This window comes from Notolepis coatsorum, assembly GCF_963971535.1.
Source record: "Notolepis coatsorum genome assembly, chromosome: 8".
NCBI classification, from domain to species: Eukaryota; Metazoa; Chordata; class Actinopteri; order Aulopiformes; family Paralepididae; genus Notolepis; species Notolepis coatsorum.
In genome coordinates, this window is record NC_140172.1 from 71,186,842 (window position 1) to 71,213,829 (window position 26,988).

Consider the following 26,988-nt stretch of genomic DNA (forward strand, 5'->3'; position numbering starts at 1 on the left):
CGCCTGTCTCGTCCGCAGTCTCCAGGCTAGGGTTAATAGCCTGTTGCCTGGTTTTTCCCCGGTGCGCTGCCTGCTTCCGTTGGTTAACCTTTTTTGTGTGCTTACGGCCATGCTGACTGCCTGTTCTGCAGGGTCAGTGTGCCAGGCGGTGTACTATTGGGGGGACAGGGCCCGCTCGGCTGAGGGGCCTTTGTCCGAATACGCTGGCGATGTGGGGGGCGGGGTCACTAAGTGCCCACCTGGTGGGGTCTTGATGCTGGCATCATGGACTTCTCCGGGCCCCCGTTCCAGGGGGTCCAGTCCCTTTGGTGGTTCTGGGTCTTCCTTCGCGTTCCGCTGCTACGGCCTTGCCACGGGGTTGGGTTTGCCCTTGACCCCGTGATTCTGGGGGCAGTAACGAGGTTGTTTCCTCCGTTCGTTCCCGGGTGGCATGCGGGTTGTGCGTGTGTGTAGTCGTGGGGTCAAGCCACGGCTGCTCACCCTGTGCGTTGAGTTGCTTGAGTGCCTCTTCGCACGGTCGGGTCCGTCGCCCTCCCGTGAAGCCCCAATAGGGGGGGTGCCCTCCATTAGGGTGGGTCCGGGGGGACTCGGCCCTCCCTGTTCTGATGGTTGTGGGGGGCTTTCAGCGGGGTGTATTTGTCGGCCGATGGCTCTCGCTCGGCCTCCCTTGTGCAGAAAGTGACGCCGAGCGAGAGCTATACGATACAGAACGTTAGGTTATGACTATAACCAAGTTCTGTTAGTATAGCGACGCTCGGTGTCCGTGGGGGGTCGTTTATAATTCCGTGATAGTCGTTAGACGCTTCATGAAGTATGGGTGATATATTGATCAGAGCAGTTTGTATCGAAAATTATAAACAAAAACGCTGAAACTCACGTCAGTCTCCTCGTACCATTGGGCGATGAGAGTGGAGCAAACAGATCCCAGTTATGTGGTGGGGATCGAGGCGATCCATTTCCGGTTTGTATATTACTAATACACGCCCAAATCATGTAGATTATTGAGTTATGGCAAAGATCCATATCCACGGTGTGTGTATTGAGTCCTGCGACGATAAACGAGTGGCCGGACGGAATAGGGAGACGCACCGGGATCACAAGAGATCCACTTCCGGTTGCAACTCGCCGATCAGCCACCAGGTGGCAGTATTGAAGCGTTGCAGAGTTGTGCTGGCTCACACAGCATCCGACAAGGCTCCATGAGTGAAATATGAATACCATGGCGAAAATATGAAATTATGATCAGAATCACGTCGTACGCCGTTATTGGCAGAATTCGCATGAACTTGAAACCCGTTGTACGACGTTATTGGCGGGGAAAGGGTTCATGTCTGCGTAAGCAGTTTTGTGGTTATTCGTTACACAGATAACTTAAAGAGTCCCTATTATCTGCTTGTGACCCACACACACACACAGCCCTCACATTAACTCTCCTTCTTTACAGGAGAACATCAGTGAGATTCAAGTACCTTATTGGGTGAATTGACCCTTTAACTCTCCTTCTTTACAGGAGAAATATCAGTAAGATTCAACTACAATCAGTATCCATATATACAATGTGCATCAATCAAAATACAAAATACAAAAGGTGCAAAGGCCCTTGATGTGATTCAAGTTCAATCAATTCGTATCATAGAAAAGGATATGAAGGTCTTTGGAAGTCCTTCAAGTTCAATTAGTTCGTTAATCCCTGATCCACTTCCTCACTGTTAGGATTAGGGGGAGAACAGAACCCAATATGCAGAACGATGGAGGAGCCCCAGAACTACAGAATGACAGAGAACGGAGACGGTGGTTGCTCTTCACAAGAAGTGGTGTTCTATTTATTTTGGAACTGAGAGAGCAAGGTTAAAATACAAATAACAAAAGAACATAAACGGTGCAGCAGTGCTGGCACTAGTGAAACAGAACTTGAGTATACGGAAAATAAACAGGAAAAACAAAACACTAACACTTACTCAGAATGAAAACACAGTGCAACATGACGTGGACAGGAACGGGTGGAAACTGGAGGTATGTCGCCACACAGAACAGAGGAAGGAGACATACTTAAATACTAGGCTAATTATAATTGACAACACCTGGCACGGCCAGTCCAAAAACAATCCAATCCAATCCAACTTTATTTATAAAGCACTTTAACAGCCACAGGGGCACAAAGTGCTGTACAGAGGGAGCATATTAAAAAAACTATAAGCAGCACTAAAAATAGATTAAAAGTACAAGAGTAGCAAAACAGAGAAGAAAAAAAAATAGGTAAACATAAGCAGCAATACAAATTTAAATATATCAGAATACTTTAAAAAAATATATATATATATATATATTTAAAAGCAAAGGACACAGTAACAAAACGATACAACAACAACACAGTAAGACAATAAGATCATAAAATCAACAAGCTACATGGTGTCGAAAGCCAGAGAGAAAAGGTGGGTCTTAAGGAGGCCTTTGAAACGGGGCAGTGATGGGGCCTGCCTAATCTGCAGTGGCAGCTCATTCCACATTTTGGGGGCGACAACGGAGAAAGCACGGTCCCCCCTGAGCATACGCCTAGTTGTAGGCACTACTAGGAGCAGCTGGTCAGCTGACCTGAGAGAGCGAGAAGGTGTATAGACCTGCAACAGCTCAGAGAGGTAGGGTGGGGCAAGGTCATGAAGAGCTTTAAAAGCAAATAAAAGATTTTTTAAATGAATCCTAAAGTGCACGGGGAGCCAGTGGAGTGAGGATAAAAAACACAGAAACAATTAAACACCAACTAGACAAAATTAATACACAATTAATAAAACAACCAAGGCAATATCATAAACAACAACCAGACAAGGGGATGACCATTAAACAAGGAAAGGAAAAGCCCAGGACAACATACATGAAGCAATTAAATCAACTATTCTAAAGAAACACAAAATGGTGGCTTGCCTCATCTGGCCCATCTGATGGTGACCACTAGAGGGAGGTAGGAGACCAGGTAGGAGACCACTGTTCACATCAAGTCTATGGTGTAGATTCTCCCAGGTTTGATCTGACCTGGGAGTGTGACAGTACCTCCCCCCGAACAGGGGGCTTCCAGACCCCCAAGAATATCGTCCATCCACGGGCGAAGCAGGAGGCCGGGACCCCGGAAAAAACCCAGGGCGAGGACCCGGAGAACTGGGGCCGGAAGGCAGAGGAAAAAACCCAGGAGGGGCACAGCAGCCAGGAGGGGTGAAAACGGGCGCAGATGCCCGGAGAGGGGGGATGGGGACGGGAACAGAGGTCTGGAGAGGAGGGGCGGGGAAATAAACAGGGAGCTGGAGAGGGAAGCCGGATCTGGGAGCAGCGGCCCGACGAGGGGGGGTGGGGATGGGCACCAAGACCCGGGGAGGGGGGCTGGACCTGGGAACAGTGGCCCGACGAGGGGGGGTGGGGACCCGACGAGGGGGGCTGGACCTGGGAACAGAGGCCCGACGAGGGGGGGGTGGGGAGGGAAACAGAGGCCCGGAGAGGGGAGGCGGGGAGAGAAACAGGATCAGGAAGCCTGGAGCCAGGGACCGAGAGAAAGGACCCCGGAGCAGGACCCCGGACGGGAGACCCTCCAGCCGCCGGACTAGGGACCGGTTCAGGAGAGCCGGAACAGAGGTGCGGCGGCGACGACCCCCGGAGCAGGATCCCACGCAGACCACAGCGAAGACCACGGCGAAGACCACGGCAAGGACCAGGACGCCGATCACGGCGTAAGGGCTGGACCAGACGCGGAGCCAGGACCAGTCGAGGAGCCAGGACCAGACGGGGCGCCAAGACCAGTCGAGGAGGATCCAGGATCAGTTGAGGAGCCGGGATCCGGCGTTGTAGCCGGACCAGGCGTAGAGGCTGGGCTGGGCGTTGAGACCGGTCCGGTCTCGGCGGCGAGGCGTGGCGTAGAGACCGGAGATGAGGAGCCGAGACCCGGCGTTGTAGCCGGACCAGGCGCGGAGACCGGGCTGGGCGTGGAGACCGGTCCGGTCTCGGCAGCGAGGCGTGGCGTAGAGGCCGGAGATGAGGAGCCGAGACCCGGCGCTGCAGCCGAACCAAGCGTAGAGGCTGGGCTGGGCGTGGAAGCCGGAGGGGGAGCGATGACAGCCGGAGCTACACCGACCGGAACCAGGCTGGCAGCGACGGCCGGGTCAGCTGTGGAGGCCTTGTCAGCTGCACCAGCCACGCTAGCCCTCCGAGCCTTGCCAGCTCTCGGAGGTCTGCGAGCTGCGGGTGCTGGGCCAACAGTGGGGCCTGGATTAGCTGTAGGGGAAATGTTAGCTGGGGAGACCTGGTTAGTCTCAGGGGCTAGGCTACCAGTGAGGGTAATGCTAGCAGGGAAGACCTGGCTAGCTGCAGGGACAATGCTACTGTAGCTAGGGAGGCCGGGTTAGCTGCAGGGCCACGAATAAGAGACAGATCAGAGGGTGAAGGGAAATTACAAGAAGTGGTGTTCTATTTATTTTAGAACTGAGAGAGCAAGGTTAAACTACAAATAACAAAAGAACATAAACGGTGCAGCAGTGCTGGCACTAGTGAAACAGAACTTGAGTATACGGAAAATAAACAGGAAAAACAAAACACTAACACTTACTCAGAATGAAAACACAGTGCAACATGACGTGGACAGGAATGGGGGGGAAACTGGAGGTATGTCGCCACACAGAACAGAGGAAGGAGACATACTTAAATACTAGGCTCACTAGGATTCGCCTGTTCGAATCCAGCTCCCGGCGTTGCTATCAGCTTGGCTGTCCTCTCGCACTGATACAATTGGCTGTATCAGGGGGTGGGAAAGCTGAAGGGTGGGTCCTGGGCGTTGTGGACAGCGACCCCTACAGTTCGGTCGGGGCGCCTGCTCAGCGAGGGTTAACAGCAACACCAACTTCGGTTTGATAATTATTATCAGGGTACTAGTTATGTCGTCTCTATCAGCGTCTCCGTCAATCTCGTCAATATATTTTCTCTGCTTCCATTCTGAGAGGTATGGTGCGAAAACCGCTTATCTACTTCCGTTCTGAGACGATTTAAAGGGGCAATTCAAAGGATTTGGTCAAAGCGTTGTTAACCTCACATGAATATACATATAACCAAATAGCATTAACTGTTTATGTTCATATACAATAGCATTAACTATGTATGTTCATAACTGTTAGTTATGAATCTGAAACCTGGGTTACACAGTCCTCAAATTCAAGTAAAAAAAAATTCCACTTTTCTGCCTGCCTGAGCCTTTTGTTGATTTGTATCTAGTTTTAGCTCTACCCATTATGTTCTTTACTCTTTTACTAGTTTTAGCCCTTCTTATTGTATGTTCTTTTACTCTTTTACTAGTTTTAGCCTTCACATTTCCTGTTCTTTTACTCCTTTACTGGTTTTAGTCCTACTTATTTTATGTAGTTTTTTACTCTCTTGGTAGTTTTTATGTTGTTCTACACTGTAGCACTTTGAGATTTGTTCCACAAATATAAAGCGCCCCTACATAATATCAAATATATTATGATTATTATTAAGAAAGAATGAATAAACTAGTAACACTTCAGAGAAATAAAGGTTTGAAGTTGTGTGTTGGAAACAACTGAACAATTGAGAAGTCAACCATCTGAGTTCCACGTACTACCCACACACATACAACAATGTTCAGTCACTTGAACAACATTGAAATTCTCCCGGCCAGCCACCTCACGTGTACCGACAGGAAATTACCATAGAAAGGTCCTCTCTATCCATTCAAGCTCGGGGAGCGAGAGGCTTTTGTCTGCCTTTCCCCCCACAGTCTCACTTCCTGTCTACAGCTGCTCCGTGCAGATAGTGCTACAGCTGCTGCTTTTTGCTTCTCCGTTTACCGGTTCATCACACACACACACACACACACACACACACACACACACACACACACACACACACACACACACACACACACACACACACACACACACACACACACACACACACACACACACACACACACACACGCACACACACACACACACACACACACACACATTCTGGCTCTGGTGAGTCAGCGAGCCTAGTTCCTGTCCAATGGATACTGATCAGACCGGAGTCAAACAGTACTTATGAATAATTCTCAGTGTTAGCTTAAACCTGCTTGAGGTAACAGCTGGCGCGTGGTATACTGAAGGACAAAATACAGTGAGAGTTTACCACAAATGAAAGTCCATGTATTATTTTTTGCGCTATAATCTACAAACTGAATACATTTCCTGTCTCACAGAACCTTTGCAAAGTACATTTTCACTCTTGCTCTCACACAATGGACCTCATGATCGAAAGTGTACGCAACTATCTTCATAACAATCTTTGTAAGTAGTTTGTACGAACACATTTACGAAAGTCCTCCTCCGGATGCCTGAACGTGTGAAACAGTCTTCGTAACTGGCCAAAATGATCGCAGCTGAATGAAGAATATTCATTCTTAAAAGCGGGTTCTCGTACACCAGCTCCTTATAAGGATATGGGAGAGACTAAGCATTGCAACTCGAGTTGTGCTGACCCTTGTGAGGGCCGTGTGCACAGGACCGAGTCCACAGGCAATGCGAAAGCAATTTGCGATAAGTTTGGCATCTAACCAGAGTGCAAATGTAACAGTAAAGGTCAATAGTAATATACAATGCACAGGTGATTAAACTGGGTATAAGATGATATATGGAATAGATCTATAGATGGCTATAGATTTATATGGAATTTGTTAAACTTATCCTTTCTGTCTGTTGTCGTTTGTGTGTGTTAAACTTGTGAACAGTAAGATGCACAGTGGAATGTTTCTCCACTGGCTCTTACGATGTGCACACTAAGCAATGTAAGAACTAAATAAAACCAACAATAAATAATAACAACGTGATTGAGGTTAGGTCTTATGTATTTATTTATTCACTGTCATTTGCAGTGTTTGTGTAGTGCTTTTATACATTTTCATACATCACGATGTCTCGTTGAGTCATGACTATAAATGTAAAACGTAATTGTTAATGATACTGTTACTGTTACGGGTCCCAAGTAATGTACCTTCACAAATCATGTTGCGGCCGATGTCATCATTCCCTCCCTGAAACAATAGTAATGGTCACGAGGAATGAATACATATAATGTACACATTTCTCTTTGGTTTCAGTGTCTTTGCTGCAATACCGATAACATTCACTCTACACGTGCATGTGTGAGTTTTCCTTATAACTCACAGTGTAAGATCACACCTTTGAATGAAGGAGCGAGGGAAAGTGGTAGAGGGGGAGAGATGATAGAGATGGATGAGAGGGAGAGAGCGAAGGAGGGAGAGAGATGGAGAGGTGATAGAGAAAGAGAGAGAGAGAGAGGGAGAGAGAGAGGAGTAAAGAGAGAGGGTAGTCTGTCATCAGACAGCAGGTGAAAGAGAGAGGGGGGGAGAGATGGGGGAGAGATGAGGGGGAGCAATGAAGAGCAGCGTGTTCTCAGGCAACAGGTGAGCGAGAGAGCGGAGGAGAGATGAGAGAGAGAGGGATGGAGAGGTGATAAAGAGAGAGGGGGGGAGCTGAGGGAGAGCGATGAAGAGTAGAGAGACAGAGGGGTGACAAAGAAAGAGAAAGAGGGCAAGAGCTGAGGGAGAGCGATGAAGAGTAGAGAGACAGAGGGGTGACAAAGAAAGAGAGAGAGGGGGAGAGTTGAGGGAAAGAGAGAGGAGTAGGGAGACAGAGAGGTGATCTAACCATATTTCTCCTTTGGTGACTGGCGTCTTTGCCACCTGTATAACCGTACTAGTAGTGCCTGTACTATCACAGGGTACCATTGAAACAACTGGCCGTCACAAATCCCACTAGTTCAATGAACACCATAGATAAACATACTTTTATCGTTAAACTTACTTGTCATGGGAAATATTCCTTTACCCGAATTATTAGCTCTAACCAAACTTTACAAAATGGCGTCTCATTAGCGTTAAGCTCTGACTGGTGCATTTTTTACATGTGCTTCCTTCAACATTATGACTCAATTCACGGATAGCAATTTTAACCTTATTCCACATTATTGTCAAGTGTTCAGGGCCTTGGGCGGCTGAGTGGTGCAGTGGGCAAGGCGCTCGCCACTAACGCAGGAGATGCTGGTATCGAGCCCAGCTCTCGGCGTTGCTACCGGCTTGGCCAGTCGTCATACTAACACAATTGGCAGTGTTAGAGGGTGGGAAAGCCGGTGGGTGGGGATTGGACGTTGTGGACAGCGACTCCTTCAGGTCGGTTGGTGCGCCTGTACAGCAGAATCAGGAAGTATCGGGGGCAGAGTGAGCCTCCCACATGTTACTCCTCGCCACTGAGAGATTGCGCTGTTCAGGTGAAGAGATGCGACAGCTGCCTCCTCGTGTACCGGAGGGGACACGTGATGCAAGGCTTGGTCCTCACTGCAGCAGACCAGTGGGAGGCATAGTCTAGCAACGTTTGAGACAGGGGATGTTATGGTTTGTAATGCGACCCCAATTGCACGACACAGACAGGTAATCAGAGTTAGCCAAAACAAGGGCATGATTTATTATACAGAAAAAGTAGCACTGAGCCTTTAAGGGGGGAAAAACACTAAAGTCCAATAACACAAAAAAGGCGGCACTGTGCCTTTAACGGGCGAACAGGCAAAAAAGAAGAAACAGGAATCCCAGTAGGAGTTAAATCATTTTGTGTCCTGTACTGTTGTAATTGTGTAGGGACTGTCCTGCTCCACTAGGGGCAGGCTTTTCTCATTCACTAGGCTGGGCGCGCGATTTTGCGCGCCGCGTGGGAGCAAATTCGAGACACATATTCGGACACACACGCGGATCGGAATCACGGCGCGCCCGTGGGACACTTTACCGTTTCGGCGAGTTTATTCCACGCTTTCAACTTTCCTTTTCTAAGCGTTTTCGGGGCTACATGTGAATGGGTAAAAGTTGCGGGACGCCCAGATGTACCCACTCGCATGGAGCCTATAATAGGCTCATACAGCGTTTTTAAAATCATGCGACATTTTCAGGGTCGCGAGCCGACCTTTTCCCCTCGTTTTCGATGATGGAAGTGATTTAGGAAAAGCTTCGGCATACCGAGAGGTACCCGTGGATTTAATCTCGCAAGGATCGGGGTAATATTCAGCCCGTGGGAGCCGTGGAGAGAGAGAGAGAGAGAGAGAGAGAGAGAGAGAGAGAGAGAGAGAGAGAGAGAGAGAGAGAGAGAGAGAGAGAGAGAGAGAGAGAGAGAGAGAGAGAGAGAGAGAGAGACCAAGCCTCACCCTTGTATATATTTACTGTATGTCACAAACAGGGACGTGCACAGGACTTTAGAGGGGCAGGTGCTCAAAGGCTGAAAAGGGCACTACACTTGTGTGTATATATTAACCGATTTTTAAGGGCCCTTTTCGGGCAGGGGGGCCCATTCTTATGCTTTTTGGGGGGTTTTGGTGATCAAATATTGAATATTGAACTATAATAATCAGTGCAGGAGCTCACTTATCCTTGAAAGACACTTTTATCACTGACCTAAAAGGCCCATACATCTCCATAAATGTTCAGGGGGGAGGGAATAAGTGCTTACCCTACAGACCCCAAGAAGTGCTGTATATTCTGTATTGTTTAATATAAATGCAATTTTTATTCCAATCCCAATTTGTATTTGAGATTCCCAAATCTCAATCGGACTTGACTTCTTCCCTTTTCTTGACTCTTTTTGTATCACAAACAGTACTGTATTTGCAAATCTGGTATGTCATAAATGCATATATGTAGCAGTACTGTCTATCTGTATGTCATGTATGTCATATATGTCCTGATGAATTGAAAATGGGGGACCCTGATGTAAACAAGACGAAAGTCTTTCTCTGGTCTGCATCCCCTTAACAATTGTGTGTATTGAGCTGTACTGTATTGTACCCATTCTGCAATCTGTTAATAAAGTTTTCAATCAATCAATCAATCGTGTCCCTCAGTGAGTGTAATACCAGCATTCAACTGTATGGGCCACAGCGGTTTCTATCATCATCATCATCACCACCCACGCTATGGATAAAATATATAGGTCCGCGGAGAGGCACGCTGAGGAGGCCGTGCAAACTGCAATGGAATATGGGGCATCTCTCTCTCTTTACCTAATATTTTGATTCTATCCTGACATTTTTCAGTTGGAAGGGCAGTCTATATGCGTAACGGTAAAAAAAAAATGTATTAAATTTTTTTCAAAAGGGGCACTTTTTGGATGAGGCTGAAAAAGGCAGGTGCTCAAGCACCCCATGGCCTCTATGTGTGCACGTGCCTGGTCACAAATGTACCGGTACTGCATTGAGGTCTTTCTCTGGTCTGCATCCCCTTAACAATTGTGTGTATTGAGCTGTACTGTACCCATTCTGCAATCTGTTAATAAAGTTTTCAATCAATCAATCAATCCGGGCTTGTGACGGTCACGTGTACCCATTCTGCAATCTGTTAATAAAGTTTTCAATCAATCAATCAATCCCGCAGTGCAATACTCCAATACAGCCATTGGGTGGGACGATCACATGACCCTGTGACGGTCACGTGACCCAAATCAGCCAATGGGAGCGAGTGTCTTAGTGGGAGGAGCCTCGTATGGGTCCTGAGAGTGTGGAATACACCTTTAACTGTCCTGCTACTGTTGAATCACTGTGATGTACTATCCTGCTACTGTTGAATCACTGTGATGTACTGTCCTGCTAACCATTTGGGTGGAATACACCTTTAACTGCCCTGCGACTGTACACCTACTGTACTGCTACTGTACTGATACTGTACACCTACTGTACTGCGAATGTACTGCTACTGTACACCGACTGTACTGCTAATGTACACATACTGTACACATACTGTACTGATACTGTACACCTACTGTACTGCTACTGTACTGCTAATGTACACCTACTGTACTGTGACTGTACTGCTACTGTACACATACTGTACTGTGACTGTACACCTACTGTACTGATATTGTACACCTACTGCACTGTTACTGTACTGCTAATGTACACCTACTGTACTGCTACTGTACACCTACTGTACTGTGACTGTACACATAATGTACTGCTATTGTACACCTACTGCACTGCTACTGTACACCTACTGTACTGTGACTGTACTGCTACTGTACACATACTGTACTGTGACTGTACACCTACTGTACTGCTATTGTACACCTACTGTACTGTTACTATACTGCTAATGTACACCTACTGTACTGCTACTGTACACCTACTGTACTGTGACTGTACACCTACTGTACTGCTACTGTACACCTACTGTACTGCTACTGTACTGCTAATGTACACCTACTGTACTGCTAATGTACACCTACTGTACTGCTACTGTGCACCTACTGTACTGATACTGTACTGCTACTGTACACCTACTGTACTGCTACTGTACTGCTACTGTACACCTACTGTACTGTGACTGTACTGCTACTGTACACCTACTGTACTGCTATTGTACACCTACTGTACTGTTACTGTACTGCTAATGTACACCTACTGTACTGCGACTGTACACCTACTGTACTGCTACTGTACTGCTACTGTCCTGCTACATCACTGTGATCCACTGTCCTGTTACATCACTGTGATCCACTGTCCTGCTACATCACTGTCATGCTACATCACTGTCACTGTCCAATCAAGCCGGAGACGCGGCAGTAGATGGTAGTAACAAGAACGACCCGACAAGGAGTGGAGGGGAGTCAGCGTATATGAATCCTCCCGACGAGCTGATTGTGGATCAATCTCAGGTGCGTGACTCAGAAAAACGGCACGCCCCCTCGTTGGGCAGTATGCAGAATTCCTCCACCCCTCACAGGGGAGGGGAGAATTGAAGGGAGAATTGGCGAGGCGAAATTGGGATGGGAGAAAAATAGAAAATAAGGAGAAAAAGTGGATAAAAACAAAAAAGTGTTCAGGGCCCAGCATTGAACATGAACATGTTACAATGTACATTATGACCATAATGTCTTCTATAACCCAGTGGCACGTGCGCACCGTCTGTAACTGATGACGTGAAAAACGCCATTTTCCCCCATTGTCGTGGTGTCGTAATGTACGCTCACATAACATACTGTATATCACATTCTTATTGATGTTATTAACCATTCAACTTATTTCACAATCCTCATTACATTCATATCACCTAACGTTATAACTTCTAAAGGTAGAGTTTCCTGTACTTTTCACAGTGTACTGACCTGAAACAATAGAGTAATGGTCACAAGGAATGAAGACACAACATGTACGTTCTGGTCCAAATCTCCTCTGGGGGAGGCGGAAACCATCACCTTAGGGCAAGGGTGGCCAACCCACAGCTCGCGAGCCGCATGTGGCTCTTTTGCATGTTTTTGGTACAGTAGAAGCCCTTAGTAGTCCAGCATTTACTGCTACTCTACCACTACTCCACCACTCCACTTTGTGACTCCTATTGTTCTGGATTTCACACCTCCACTGCCTGCCTGCCACAGGCTGGGGAGATTTTCATCTTACATTTTTATTCGTCTCAAATGTCCCAGCCCCATCCAATTTCTTAGCTTTTTTCACTGTTTATTTATCATGCATTGCAACACTAATATATGGTACAGTAGCCCAAGTCAGACTGCCCATAAAAAAATTATCTTGGGGGTCTGAGGGCAGTAGCCCCCGACCCCCTCCCTGGGGAAGCACTTAAGTTAAGTACCCGCGCTTTGTTTACTGCAGAAAATTTACTTACGCACTTAAGTTAAGTACCCTCACTTTGTTTACTGCAGAAAATTAACACCTAGTGCTAGTTCTAAAGTGACATCGGAGTGACATGAGTGGCAGAAGGGACCTGATTCTGAAAAGATTCATCTGAATCTAGGATCATCTATGGATCTCAGGGAATCAGTGGCGTTTTTATTACATTTTTTTATTAACACTATGATCGCCGGGAACGAGTTTCACGTCATTCCGAGCCATGCTCATTCTGCCGAAGACGCCGTAACTCGTCTTTGATGTCAATATTTCAAAAATCTGTCATCGAAATCATATTTCCTTTCCGGAGCCCTGAGACACACTGCTGATCTCCTCTCAACTCTCTAGCGGTTCAAGAGCGCCATCTGGTGGCCGATCGGCAGATCACCATCCGGATATTAACCTTTGAACCGGTAGTACTCATCCAAATGTGGTCCGGCCACTCGCTATAGCTCCCGCGACTCCATCTTGAAACACTGGATAATAGATCGCTCGCCCTAACTCAATAAACAATGTTATTTGGACGTATATACTATTATACAACCTGGAAATGGATCGGGCATTTCTACATCCCATAATAGAAAAAAATCTGTTCCACGCTCATCTGCCAGCGGCGCGAGGAAGCCACAGTAAGATTCAGCGTTATTTTCTAACGTATTCTATACTAACTGATCTGATGAACATATGACCCACTCTGGATGAATCATCTAACGCTGCCCACGGAATTATAAACGATCCCCCGCCCATCCGGTCATCATCAGATGATGCGTAGAAACGTCTAGAACCACGTCCAGTTGAAACTTTTTATCTCGCACAGATTCCTACCAAACTGTATTTGATCATCAATATAATGCTATTAAATAAAAAATTATTAAAAAATCTATATAAAAAAGCAGCCATAATGCATTTAGGGCTATAAATCACGTTCTGAAGAAAGCTGCAGAAAACGATAAAAACATACTTATACTTTAGACCATATTTTAGTATGAATATGTGAATGAAAAAGTTTAACGTTGCTACACCCTGAACAATACATATAGGACATTGAATGGGCCATAATAATGGCAATGTAGCAATAGAATTTAAAAAGTTATAGCCCTGCAAAGAAGGGGAACTTCTCCATAGACAAATAGAGCTGGCGAGGGATGGTAAATTATGAATTTAACCCATGGCGATTAAAGTGTTAATATATTTTATTTTATTTTTAAGTCAAGCAGTCACCATGTACACTACAGTATGGCTTGGCGGCCAGTCAAACTTTCTTTTTATTTATTTAACAGATTGCAGAATGGGTACAATACAGTACGGCTCAATACACACAATTTTATAAGGGGATGCAGACCAGAGAAAGACGTTTGTCTTGTTTACATCAGGGTCCCCCATTTTCAATTCATAATGAATTTTAAGTAAGGGTGCAACTTGCTCCGTGCAATCCATTCTTTGTAGATCTAGCTTAGTGTGTGAGCGTATACAGTATGTGTGTTGAGTGTGTGCTCATGTATGCTTGTGTGTGGAGAGTTCAGTGTTCAAGACTCTGATGGCCTGGGGGAAGAAGCTGAGCCGAAGTCTCTCTGTCCTAGTTGCTGGTGTGCGCAGGCGTTTGCCTGACCATAGCAGCTTGAACAGGCTGTTGTTGGGGTGGTGAGGGTCTTTCATTATTCTACAGGCTCTGGATTTGCACCTCTTGTTATATAAGACCTGCAGGGGTGGTAGTGCAATACCCGTAGTACGCTCAGCTGAGCGCACCACTCTCTGTAGAGCCTTCTTGTCCTGTGCCTTGCTGTTTCCATACCAGGCAGTGATGTTTCCAGTCAAGATGCTCTCTACAGCTCCGGAGTAGAAGGACTGGAGTATGTTCCCCGATACTCTGAACTTCCTTAACTGTCTCAGGTGGTAGAGGCGCTGCTTCGCCTTCTTTACGACTGAGTCTATGTGTGTTGTCCATGTCAGGTCCTCTGAAATGTGGACCCCCAGGTACTTAAAGCTGCTCACCCTGTCCACGTTAGCCCCATTTATCCACAGTGGTGTGTGTGTCCCCTGCTGTGTTCTCCTAAAATCCACGGTCAGCTCCTTGGTTTTACCAATGTTCAGGAGCAGGCTGTTGTCCTGACACCAGCGTGCCAGTGCAGCAACCTCCTCCCGGTAGGCCTTCTCGTCATTGTCACAAATCAGCCCCACCACCACTGTGTCGTCCGCAAACTTCACTATGGAGCGTCTTGGCATCCAACGATTGGCGGCCAATAATGAGTATACTCGTTGTTGGCGGGGAATGAGTTAAGGTGGGAATCTACTCTATTTTTTAAACTGAACAGCAAGTTTATTTCCTAGCTACCTTTGTGTATTTTCCACTTCAGTGTTTGGAACACTCATTGATGTGCCACACGATGTGCAATCTTAAATTGCAAGCGAAAGGTCGTAGTTTGGCTCTCTGAACGGATGTTTGTAAACGATATGCCTTATGTATTGAAAAGTGCAGGTATGGCGATTTCTGCTGATGATACAACTATATATGCATCCGCTGAGAGCACAGAACAAGTGAATAAGATACTTCAGAGTGAATTATTTATGATTTCAAATTGGATAACTGAAAACAGACTCAAATTAAATGTAGCAAAAACAAAATGTCTTATACTCAGCTCTAAATATGCCTTAAGGTCGGATCATAGACTGAGTCTCTCATTACAAGACGCTGATATTGAACAAGTGAAGGAGGCCAAATTGTTGGGTGTAATTATTGATGATATGCTATTATGGTCTACTCAGATTAATACATGGTTACCAGGATGAGTAGAAACATCTCCATAATTAGAAGAAATACTTGCCTCCTAACGAATACAACAATTAAAAATGTTGTACAATCTTTAGTCTTGTCCCATCTTGACTACTGCCCAGCAATTTGGTCTAGTGCGTCAAAGCAAGAGCTTAGTAAACTCCAGCTCACTCAAAATAGAGCTGCCCGACTCACTCTTCACTGCTCTATAAGGAATAGTGTGGAGGGAATGCATGCTAGACTGTCGTGGATGAGGGTGGCATGCAGTTTGATTCGGTTTTTAAAGAACATTTGTACCTTAGGTAAACCCACTCAATTGTATTCTATGGTTTTATCCACCAATGATAGACATGACCATAATACCAGACATGCTTCAAGTAGTCGCTTTACCCTACCTCTGCCTAGAACCAATGCTCTAAAAAAAACTGAATGTATAGAGCCATAACATATTGGAATAGGATCCCATTACATCATACGGACGGAAAACAAGGACAGTTTCAAAAAGAAACTTAAAGGAGCCATAATCCAGAAGGAAATATATATGTCATGCATGAGTGCAGCCATGTTATCCAAACTTCTTCTGTTTACTTTGTGTTTTTAAATTTTTTTTAAGGTATGGTGAAATGGATTCACCTATGACCTTTTGTTTTATTTTCTATTGATTATGTATGTGATATATGACTGATTTACACTGAATGTTTCATTATTGTATGTGTAGATCTGTAAGGACCCCAGGAAGAAATAGTCAACACATTTGTGACAGAGCGGGTCTGTCACTGACTCCAAGCAGCACACACGCACACATACACACACCAAACATTCATCATTGGACTAAAATCTGATTGGACTGAGAACTGCAACCCCCCCCCCATCATTAATTTCATATTATCATATACCTTCAGACATTATCATATACACCTACATTCATCTTATCATACATACATACATTCACTCATCATATATACATTCATATGTATAATCAAACATGCATACATATTCATTAACCTTATCATACATGCATTCATACTACCATACATTCATATATCTATTCATACATATATTTATTTATTGGGTTGTGTATATATATTTATTTATTGGGTTGTTGTGAGGGTATTGGTGTTGGAGGTTGTTTTGATATAATGTGTGTAGGAAACGGCAAATCAATTGATGTGTAGCACCTGTTTAGTAATGTTAATTAATTATGTGTGGCGCCTGTGGAGGGGGAGGAGTCCAGGTGTTCATGAGGGCTGTGTGCCCAAGGTTTGGGGTCACACTGAAGTAGAGATGTTCCGATAAAAATGTTTCCTTCCCGATCCGATTCCAATACCTAAGCTTTGGGTATCGGCTGATACCGATACTGATCCGATACCAGTGCATACATTTAAAAAAAATAATAATAATAATAATTATATAAATTATAAAACTTTTTCTTTTTTTTTCTTTTTTTTACAGCTACTGTTTTATATATACTGTTTATTTAGTAATAACTATAAAGTAATGGTATTTATTCAACAACAGGTGATTGTATAGATTAGTATTAGTATCATTAATTGACAACTATCTCAATGAGTTCACCCACGGAATGGTTGTTGGGACATTGATTCCGCACGGACGTTATATGTTGTTGCACTCCAGAAGGCCCCGGTAACTTCAGTTAGTAGAGGCTCTGTTGTGATTTTTGCACAATAAATATTCAACATTCTCTTTTGAGACTCCGCCTCAGACTCTTATCATTTGGCACTGCTAAACATTGTCACCGATATGGCTGTCCGCAACACGTCATTAATTGTGTGCGAGAGGTCGATCAGTGACGACGTTAGCATGAGCTAGGTTAACGTGAGCTAACGTTAGATGGAAACAAGACAATATAACGTTACTGGTGAAAAAGTGATTTACCTTGGAATACTCCTGTGCCAACTTGCTGTACTTTGCTTGCAGGTCTGCAGCCATTATTAAAATGACAAACAGCGTTGACACTTTAATTCACGGTCGATTAAAAACACGTTTGTTTTATAATGCTCACTCAGCAGACCGCACGTGTTGTTGATAAATTATGTCATATGGTATCGGAGCGCAGAATTAGAGGGTACTCGCCGATACCGATACCAGCATTTTAGGCAGTATCGGAGGCAAAGAATAAAAAGGCCCCCTCACAACATTGATGATTACTAATGGGGATCCTAATAAACATAAACATTAAGTGTGCAAAATACCAGGTGACAATCAGGCAATTGAATGGCAACTTTGTATAGACTTTGACCTACCAACTAGTAGGTCAAAGTCTATCGCAATATAGAAATATATATACAAATATTATATCTTACCTTAAGGTAACTGCAAGGTCACTTATTCAGCAGGTCACTTATGCTAGCAGCAGCCACATCACCTCCGTATCCCTGAGAGGAGCTCTCAGCCTCAACTCAGCCTATGTATAGAGTATTGTTATTTGGTCAGAGGCAGCTGGCTGTAATGTGGATGTCTTCTAGCCATTACCATCCTGCCTTTGGCAGGACTAACATCAGTACTGCACCTGCAACCAACTGAATGAATGAATGAATGAAAACTTTATTAACAGATTGCAGAATGGGTACAGTGCAGTACAGCTCAATACATACAATTGTTAAGGGGATGCAGACCAGAGAAAGACTTTCGTCTTGTTTACACCAGGGTCCCCCATTTCCAATTCATCGTAACATATATGACATACATGACATACAGATAGACAGTACTGCTACATCTATACATTTATGACATACCAGATTTGCAATTACAGTACTGTATTTGTGATACAAAAAGAGTCCAGAAAGAAAAGAGTATATACATTAGGCGTAGAAACTGTACATTGGAGGTGGTTGGGGGGGGGGGGGGGGGGGGGGGTGGGTAGGAGTGGGGGGGGGGGGGGGGGTTGGGTAGGAGTGGGGGGGGGGGGGGGGTTGGGTAGGAGGGGTGGGGACTGTACATTGGAGGTGGTTGGGTGGGTGGGGGGGGGGGGGGGGGGTGGGTAGGAGGGGTGGGTGGGGGACACTGTACAACTGTTCTGTACAACTAACATTGGCGCAGATAGTTAATGCTACCTTCAGCACTCAATGTGGCAGTCCTTACATTAGTATTTTCTTATATACGAAATTTGTATGTTTCCATTTCCATTTAGTCATTTAGTCATTTAGCTGATGCTTTTATCTAAAGTGACTTACAAATAGTGAACAACAAGTCAGCAGGAGAGGTATACGTACCTCTGGCAGCTAAGGGTAAGTGGCATTGTTCGTCAAATAGTGTTGCACTCTGAGTGCATAGTAGTATAGATGTATTAGTATGGTAGGGACTCAGGAGTAGTATAACGATAGTAACATAATTAATACATAGTGGCAAGGTACAGGCAGTTTGTTTTCTTTCAGATATTGATTGAAGAGGTGTGTTTTTAGTTGATGGTGGAAAATTGGCCGGGTTTCAGCTGTCCTGATTGTGTTGGGAAGTTCATTCCACCATTGTGGAGCGAGGACCGTGAATAGCCTGCTTTGCCCTCAGTTTCTTGCTTGAATATGAGTGGTCAATGTTCAAAACAATGCAAATACGCTAGGGGCAGTGGTATGGTTTTGCCAAAGACAGAAGGGTACATGCAACATGACGTCACAGCGGATTTACTAATGTCCGCCATCGAAGTTACCTGCCAGGTCACTTAATTTTTGCACGGCAAGTCACCTGCAAATGCAATCACGTGTCAGATTGCATAGCTCCGTTTGAGGAAAAGCCATAACTTAAGCACTGGGATTATAAACATTGCATTAACTCATTCCGGGCCAACTTCTAGGGCGTTCTGTCTCATCTCAATAAACTCCAGCAAATCGAGCTTAAATGTATTTCCTTAGAAAGCGTGCCATTTGTCGCTTGATTTATTAATCGTTTTCAAATAAACGCTAGATTATCGATAGTATATGTGTCCTCATGCACGAAGAGAAGCGGGTCTGAAAAATCGCTTCTCCGTACTTTGGTCGTCGCGAACCTCACACACACACGCGCGCGCGCGTGCTCCGATGGCGGAGAAAGGAACATCTGATTACCCCAAGATTCGTAACATAAAGGCCTTACCTCACATCTGATGTCATGCAAAAAGATTAATCCAATTCCTGATCGCCATTACAAATATCGATCGTGTCCATTGATCCAACGTTATAGTCCAAAACACATAATCCAAGCTGCCCCCCTGACTCGACCAAGCTGCAATAGTATCCAGCTGCATGCCCGAGAAGGGAAACCCGGGCCGGAGTTTTTTTTCTGATGCACATACCCAGCCAATCCAATCCAATGATGTGCAATACCATCCGGGAGACGATAGGCGGCGGTATTTGCCCTTTTGCGAGCTCAGACCCATTCCCAACGATAACATCAGGTTGGATGGATGAAAATGAATGGATATCGCTAATAAAAGAAATAGCGATTAAAACCCGACTATACTCATGATTGGCACGGAAGCGATGGCGAGTTGACTCGACTATACTCGTAGTTGGCACTGAATGGGTTAATGATTGAGTGCATATTGTAACTTTGCTCCATTGGCATGGCTAAGATATTGTAATGACAAAGCCAACAAAGTCATTTTGGAGTCATTACATTGAGTCGCCCCCTCCCCCCATGTATCGCCCACCATTTATTTTATGGCCTACGGTATTTTCTCCCAACCTCATACTATGCAATTGGACATAATAGGCTATAGGTTTGGTCTACCAGCTAGAGCAGTGGTATGGTTTCTCCAAAGACAGGAGGTTAGTAGCTAAAAGGTATCCTCATTACAGTAGCCTCTGACCAACCAACGCTTTAACCTCTTAAGCCCGGAGCCTATTTTCTGAAAATCCGCCTAAAATACATACCTGAGTAGATGGAATATTGCTCCACTTCTACAAGGTCCATTTTCATATTCTTGGTATCTATGGACATCTATGGACCTCAGTGAATGTATTCCCAGTGTCAGAAACATTGTGTCTATTACTAGCCTTGCTTAAATTGTGATGAAACAAAGGAGAATATGAATTAGGATTTTTATTTGCATCTTTGACAGTGAATAACACCATGCTAATAATGACCAAACATTAAAAACTGCCACTGATCTCATTCAGTACCTTTTCGAGATCATGTGTAAAAAAGATCAAAGGAAATTAATAAAGGGAAGATGATTAAACAGAAGGTTCTGTAGATACAGTACTGAATTCTCCCCTCCGGACCAATGCAATTTGAAATATTAGTATAGAATAGCAGGCTTATTATATTACCTTATTATAGCCAATTCGCACATTATATATATATATATATATATATACTATCTTTCAAATGGCCGAGTTCAATTTGGATTTAGTATCACCAGGATAAGAACATATAATGAAATCTACTGTAATCTACTGTACTTTTTTATTTTAACCAGGGTGCAACCGTTTTGAAAAAAAATTCAGATCTAATTGTTGCTGCATGCTAACAATAGGGAAGAGAAACTAACTGCGTTTCAATATTTTTCAATAACGTTACGTTTTGTGGTATATTATCCTGAATAATAAGAGTTATTAAAAAAATGCATACAGAACTATGAACCTTGAACGGCCATAGATCCTTTCAGGAAGTTGAAAAATTCCAACGCATATCCAGACTGGATGTCCTCTACAAAATGGCTGCAAAAAAACTACAATTCCCATGGTTCAAGGTTTTCCAAAATGGTCGCCTCTCGCAGAATAAACAGACCATTTCGAAAAGGAAAATGTATCTAATAACACTTTAACCTAACGTCACGGTGACCAATCGCAGCCACTTTTTATTTTTTTGTATCCACTTTTTCTCCCATTTTCTACATTTTTCTCCCATCCCAATTTCGTATCATCCAATTCAACCCTCTCCTGTCACGAACGCTGTTTCTTGCCTCCCACAAGCCGGCTGCAATGTGGACTAAGTCATACATAGCACAAGTCCCCTCCGGTACTTGAGGTAACAGCAGTCGCATCTTTTCACCTGCGCAGCTCGATCTCTCAGTGGCGAGGAGTAACGCGTGGGAGGCTCACGCTGCCCCCGACACTTCCTGATTCTACTGCGCAGGCGCACCAACCGACCTGTAGGAGTCGCTGTCCACAACGCCCGATTCCCACCCATCAGTTTCCCACCCCCTAATACGGCCAATGTGTATTAGTATGAACGACCAGCTAAACTGAAAGCAATGTGGAGCGCTGGGCTCGAACAGGCGAGCCCAGCGTCTCCGCATTTGTGGCGAGCGCCTTGCCCACTACGCCACGTAGCCACCCCCAATCGCAGCCACTCTTATTGTCTGGGACCAAATACGGCCACACCCCATTCCCAGTAAAAAGTGGGAATCTCTAGAATGGGTTTCGGGCGACGCTGTATACGGAAGTGACGATAGACAACACTTTCTGTTGTCAGTAGATGGCAGCATTGGTTTAAAATTAAAAGGTGAAAATGTTGAAAACTACATGAATACATTTCCCAAGATCCTTAGCACAGGTCACAGGTCACTGGTATGTGTCTATTCTTCGCCGTGATCTGAACAGCGGTAAACTATTACTGCGACCTCGGTATAGCGACCGTGAATGGTAAACTAATTATCTTAACAAAAGTACGCTGGTACTGGTAGCGTTACATATGTTGTCTAAAAGGGGACATATGGTACAATTTAAGATTGTAATGATAATCGGCATATAAAGGACAACATAAAGCATCGTTAATTTGTAAGAAACCTCAATGAAAACGGTAATATTCGCTATTGTTATGAAAATGTGCTAGAATCCTATAAAAATTTGGACGCATTTGGTCTACGTTCCGTTATTCCTAAACTAACGTATTGATGATAATATACATTATAAATGCTGTTGTGACATGGTTATGATGTTTATACTTGAATACGTTTGACAAAAAAAACGATACTTTTGTAGAACAGTCTAGAGATATTGATTTATGACATGATGTCATTTGCGGTCCGCTGACGGGACCGCACGGGAGGAAGAGGTTTTAAGAAGATCTTTTATTTTTAGAGCATTAACTCTTTGGAATAACCTGCTTCAAAACCTCTGCTGCATTTACAGTAGATGCACCTTTTAAAAATAATCTTAAATTGTATTTAACACTGTAAAGTTTTTTTTATTTTTATTTTTATTTTTTGTGCTTGCATGTAATTTTAGCCATCTTAATTGTTAGTTTCATTATGCATTGTGTGCTGAGTACTGACTTTTAAAAAATTTATTTTGCAATAATAATTGTTTTTATATGTTTTTTTTGTGTGGACCCCAGGAAGACTAGCTGGTTGCTATGGCACCAGCTAATGGGGATCCGTAATCAAATCAAATCAAAATCTGACCGTGGAAGTACAACACTCTGGATGTACAGTTCACTCTTGGAGAAATCAAACCTAAATGTCGTCTCACTCTTTGGTTCTACCGTGTCTCTCTCTCACTCACTCTCACTCTCACTCTCTCTCTCTCTCTCTCTCTCTCTCTCTCTCTCTCTCTCTCTCTCTCTCTCTCTCTCTCTCTCTCTCTCTCTCTCTCTCTCTCTCTCTCTCTCTCTCTCTCTCCAGTGTCCTGTGGTGGGATGGTTAAAAATGCCACCAATGGTCGCATTGTCTCCCCCGGTTTCCCTGGAAACTACAGCAACAATCTGACGTGCCACTGGGTCCTGGAGGCCCCCGAGGGCCACCGGCTCCATGTTCACTTTGAGAAGGTGGCTCTGGCTGAGGACGATGACAGGTAGAGTACACACACACACACACACACACACACACACACACACACACGCACACACGCACACATGCACACACACACGCACACACACACACATTCATACACACACACACACACACACACACAATGCTGACATCAAACAGACTGTCATATGAACAGTGTGCATGTGTGTGTGTGGTGGGGGATTCTCCAATCGGAAGGCGCTTTTCCCCCCATTCTAGCTGTTCTAGCAGGCTGTGACAGGGACTGTCAGAATATGAAGAAGCCAGCAGTATGTGGGTGAAGAACGTTCTCGCTGAGGAGGACGGGTCATTACATCAGCCCCAGTGCCAGCGAATCCCTTTAAGAGATCAAATGATGGAATATAAATGGCTCCCCACAACGTCAAATCATTAACGGTTCCCTCACTCTGCTCCCCCACCGTCAGCCTGTGCCGGCGCCTATTGAACGGCCCACAGGGTGAATACGGCCCTAGAGTCATTTATAACTGACCCTTTTGATAATGTAGCCTATAATTTTGAGGAAATTATACATTAAAAGGGAGTCCATTCATATGAAATTGGTCTCTATAGCAGGATCTTGAGTGAACATTGGATTTCATCTTGTTGACGTGCAGCATAGAAACCAATTGATTGACCCTGAGAGGGAGGTCTGAGATCTGAATGCTGAGCTACTGCTGTGACTATAGGGAGGTGTAGTGGTTACGTCATTGTTGTTTCCGGCGCGGTCCACCTCGCTTGAAATGGCAATGTATTTCCAACGGACACATTTCTAAATTATCTCCTTTAAAACAAATAAAGCATGAACATTGGCATGGTGTACCTTTCTGTGTGTATTCATCCACACTCTATAGCTCAACATGAAACAATTAGCAATTAAATCGTAAAATAATTACATATAATTGTATTTCAACCAAAAATGCTTAAACAATAATGTTAGTGATAGAAGGGAACTCATTTTGTGAAAAAATGGAAAAGCTTACCAATGTTCCTGAGGCAATATTACAATAGCCGATAATACATTTTCCCAATGATAAATCCCTATACGTGAAAATTATGCAACATATAGTGGACTTTGTACAACAGTGCTACAAACAACACATTTATTCTGCTCCCCTGTAAGCTAGAGGAGGCCTAACAACATGTGATGGCAGTGATGCGCTTGCAATAAATCACTATACAGTGAATAACTGTACAGTATATAGTGTGGAAATTAACCAACACACATGTTCGTTCTCTCTCTCTCTCTCTCTCTCTCTCTCTCTCTCTCTCTCTCTCTCTCTCTCTCTCTCTCTCTCTCTCTCGCTCTCTCTCTCTCTCTCTCTCTCTCTCTCTCTCTCTCTCTCTCTCTCTCTCTCTCTCTCTCTCTGCCTCTCACACACACACACACACACACACACACACACACACACACCACACACACACACACACACACACACACACACACATGTACATCCACATCCAAAATGATTCCACATCATACTGCCTTGAGTAATTTGACTAATTTCTGCAAATTACATGTTGTCAGCTTGTGACTGCAACTTGTTCTTGTTCGCGGACGACTCAGCCCTGCTGGTCTCTGACAAGAACAAGTTACAGGTTGAAAAAACCCTCAGCTCTGAACTCGGCAGAATCTGCACCTGGCTCGCTGATAACAAACTATCATTACACCTGGGTAAAACAGAGTCCATTCTCTTCGGATCAAATAACAAACTCAGCAAGACCGACAGCTTCTCAGTTACAGTGGGTGACAATATTGTCACAAGGAAAGATGAAATGACATACCTAGGTTCCATCCTAGAGGCAAATATTTCCTGTGACAAAATGGCATCCAAGGTAATAAAAAAAAGTCAACCAACGAACTAGATTCTTGTACCGGATCTCCTCTCTGGTAAACAAGAATACCCTGAAGACTCTGGCAGGAGCACTCATTCAAGGGTACTACTAAGGGTACTATGCTTGCACCTCATGGTACCAAATCACCTCAAAGGCGCTAAAAACAAGATTACAAACATCACAAAACAAACTGGTCAGACTTCTACTTGACCTTACCCCTAGAACCCACCTCACCCCTGCCCACTTTGACAACCTAGGATGGCTTAGAGTAGACGACAGAGTACAGCAACTTGCAATGGGCCTGGTCTACAAGATACACTATACGACTAAGGTACCCATGTACATGTCAAAATACTTCCCAAAGGTCAGTGAATACCACGACCACAACACCAGAGGAAGCTCAACAAATCATGTTAAACCCAGATTCGGCTCAAACAAGGGACTAAACACGTTTCGCAATTATGCCACATCAATGTGGAACGCCCTACCCAAAGCTGTAAAGGAATGTGAATCCCTACCTACCCACATTCAAAACCGCTCTTAACACTTTGGGAGCCAGCCGTGTTTTCCTTTTTACCCCCTTGAATGCCCAAACCCACTCCAATGTTAACTTAATATAGCCTAATCTATGTTTTAAATTATGGCTATGTGTCTAATCTGCCCGTCGCTTATCAAAGACTCATTTTCCAGTCAACATTGTCGAGGCAGATTGTTTTTTTATCCCTTCATTTCCGTTTGATAGCATTTTGAAAATCACTCGTTTTCGCGGAAAAAACAACCCATTCTATGATAATCGTCTTTTACTGGAATATTCCAGAACGTTGTCATTTGTCTGCCTATTTATGAATCGTTTACAAATAAACGCTAGATGATCGATAGTATATGTGTGCGCACGCATGCTCGTGCCGCGCGCTGATAATCGCAGCTCTTATTTCCTGATGGCTTTTACAGTCAAAACAGCTATATCACATACATGGGAAATGCTTATATATCCGTGAAAACGAGTCTGATTATCCTAAGACTGATAACATAGATTCCTTACCTGAGGTCAGATGGTATCCAAATGGTTTATTCCAATTTCCGATCGTCATTCGAAGAAATCGCTCATTTGATTGATCCATCGTGTATACAGTAAAACACATATTCGCCGCGGCACCAAGGCTCCAGAATGAACTCTGGTAGACCCCGGTTACATCAGTGAGAAGTAAAATGTGGAGTCAGAAATCCTTTCTCCCATTCACTTTCATTGAGTCCAATCCAAAAGGGTGATTTACCATCTGGGAGACGATAGGGGCGTTTTTTTCACATCTGAGCACCGGCAGTGCCTAGATCTCCAACGGTAGGCTCGCTTGATGCAATATGATTTCAGATCGCTAATAAAAAAATAAATAAAAAAATCTCGTGATGGGCATTCAACGGTCGGGGGGTAAACCGTGAGTGGCATTCAAAGTGTTAAAGAGCACCTACGGGAGGCTGCAATTCGAAACTGGCCACCGTAAATGTCCAAACCCCCCCACCCCCACCCCCTCCTAATAGACAGTCTCCTCCCCACCGCATGTATTCTCTCCCCACCGTATGTACATTTCTCTCTCTCCCACCCACCCACCCCCTCCTAATGTACAGTCTCCTCCCCACCGTATGTATATATTCTCTCCCCACCGTATGTATATTTTTTTGAAAATGGGGGACCCTGATGTAAACAAGACAAACGTCTTTCTCTGGTCTGCATCCTCTTAACAATTGTGTGTATTGAACCGTACTGTATTGTACCCATTCTGCAATCTGTTAAATATAGTTTTCATTCATTCAGTACTGTGTCAATTGTATCATATACGTAGATGATGGTATCAGACAGTGTTGCAGTTCTAAACAATCACTGCCCAACAGCATTAGCTTAGTCTGTGGCCCACCAACCCGGTCAGAGATGTGTGCAGGTTGCCCATGTCTGTGTCCCTTG

The 26,988-nt window shown here is 44.4% G+C and overlaps 1 protein-coding gene across 1 annotated transcript in view; it reads left to right on the forward strand.

Moving 5' to 3' along the window:
- The window catches only part of LOC311233485 (seizure protein 6-like), a gene marked incomplete at both ends in the record, with an annotated part of 402,600 nt that overhangs the window by 285,118 nt on the left and 90,494 nt on the right, over positions 1–26,988 (forward strand). The window contains one exon of the mRNA XM_084320453.1: positions 23,034–23,202. Within this exon, the coding sequence (XP_084176579.1) occupies positions 23,034–23,202 (169 nt within the window). The remainder of the gene's footprint in view (positions 1–23,033; positions 23,203–26,988) is intronic.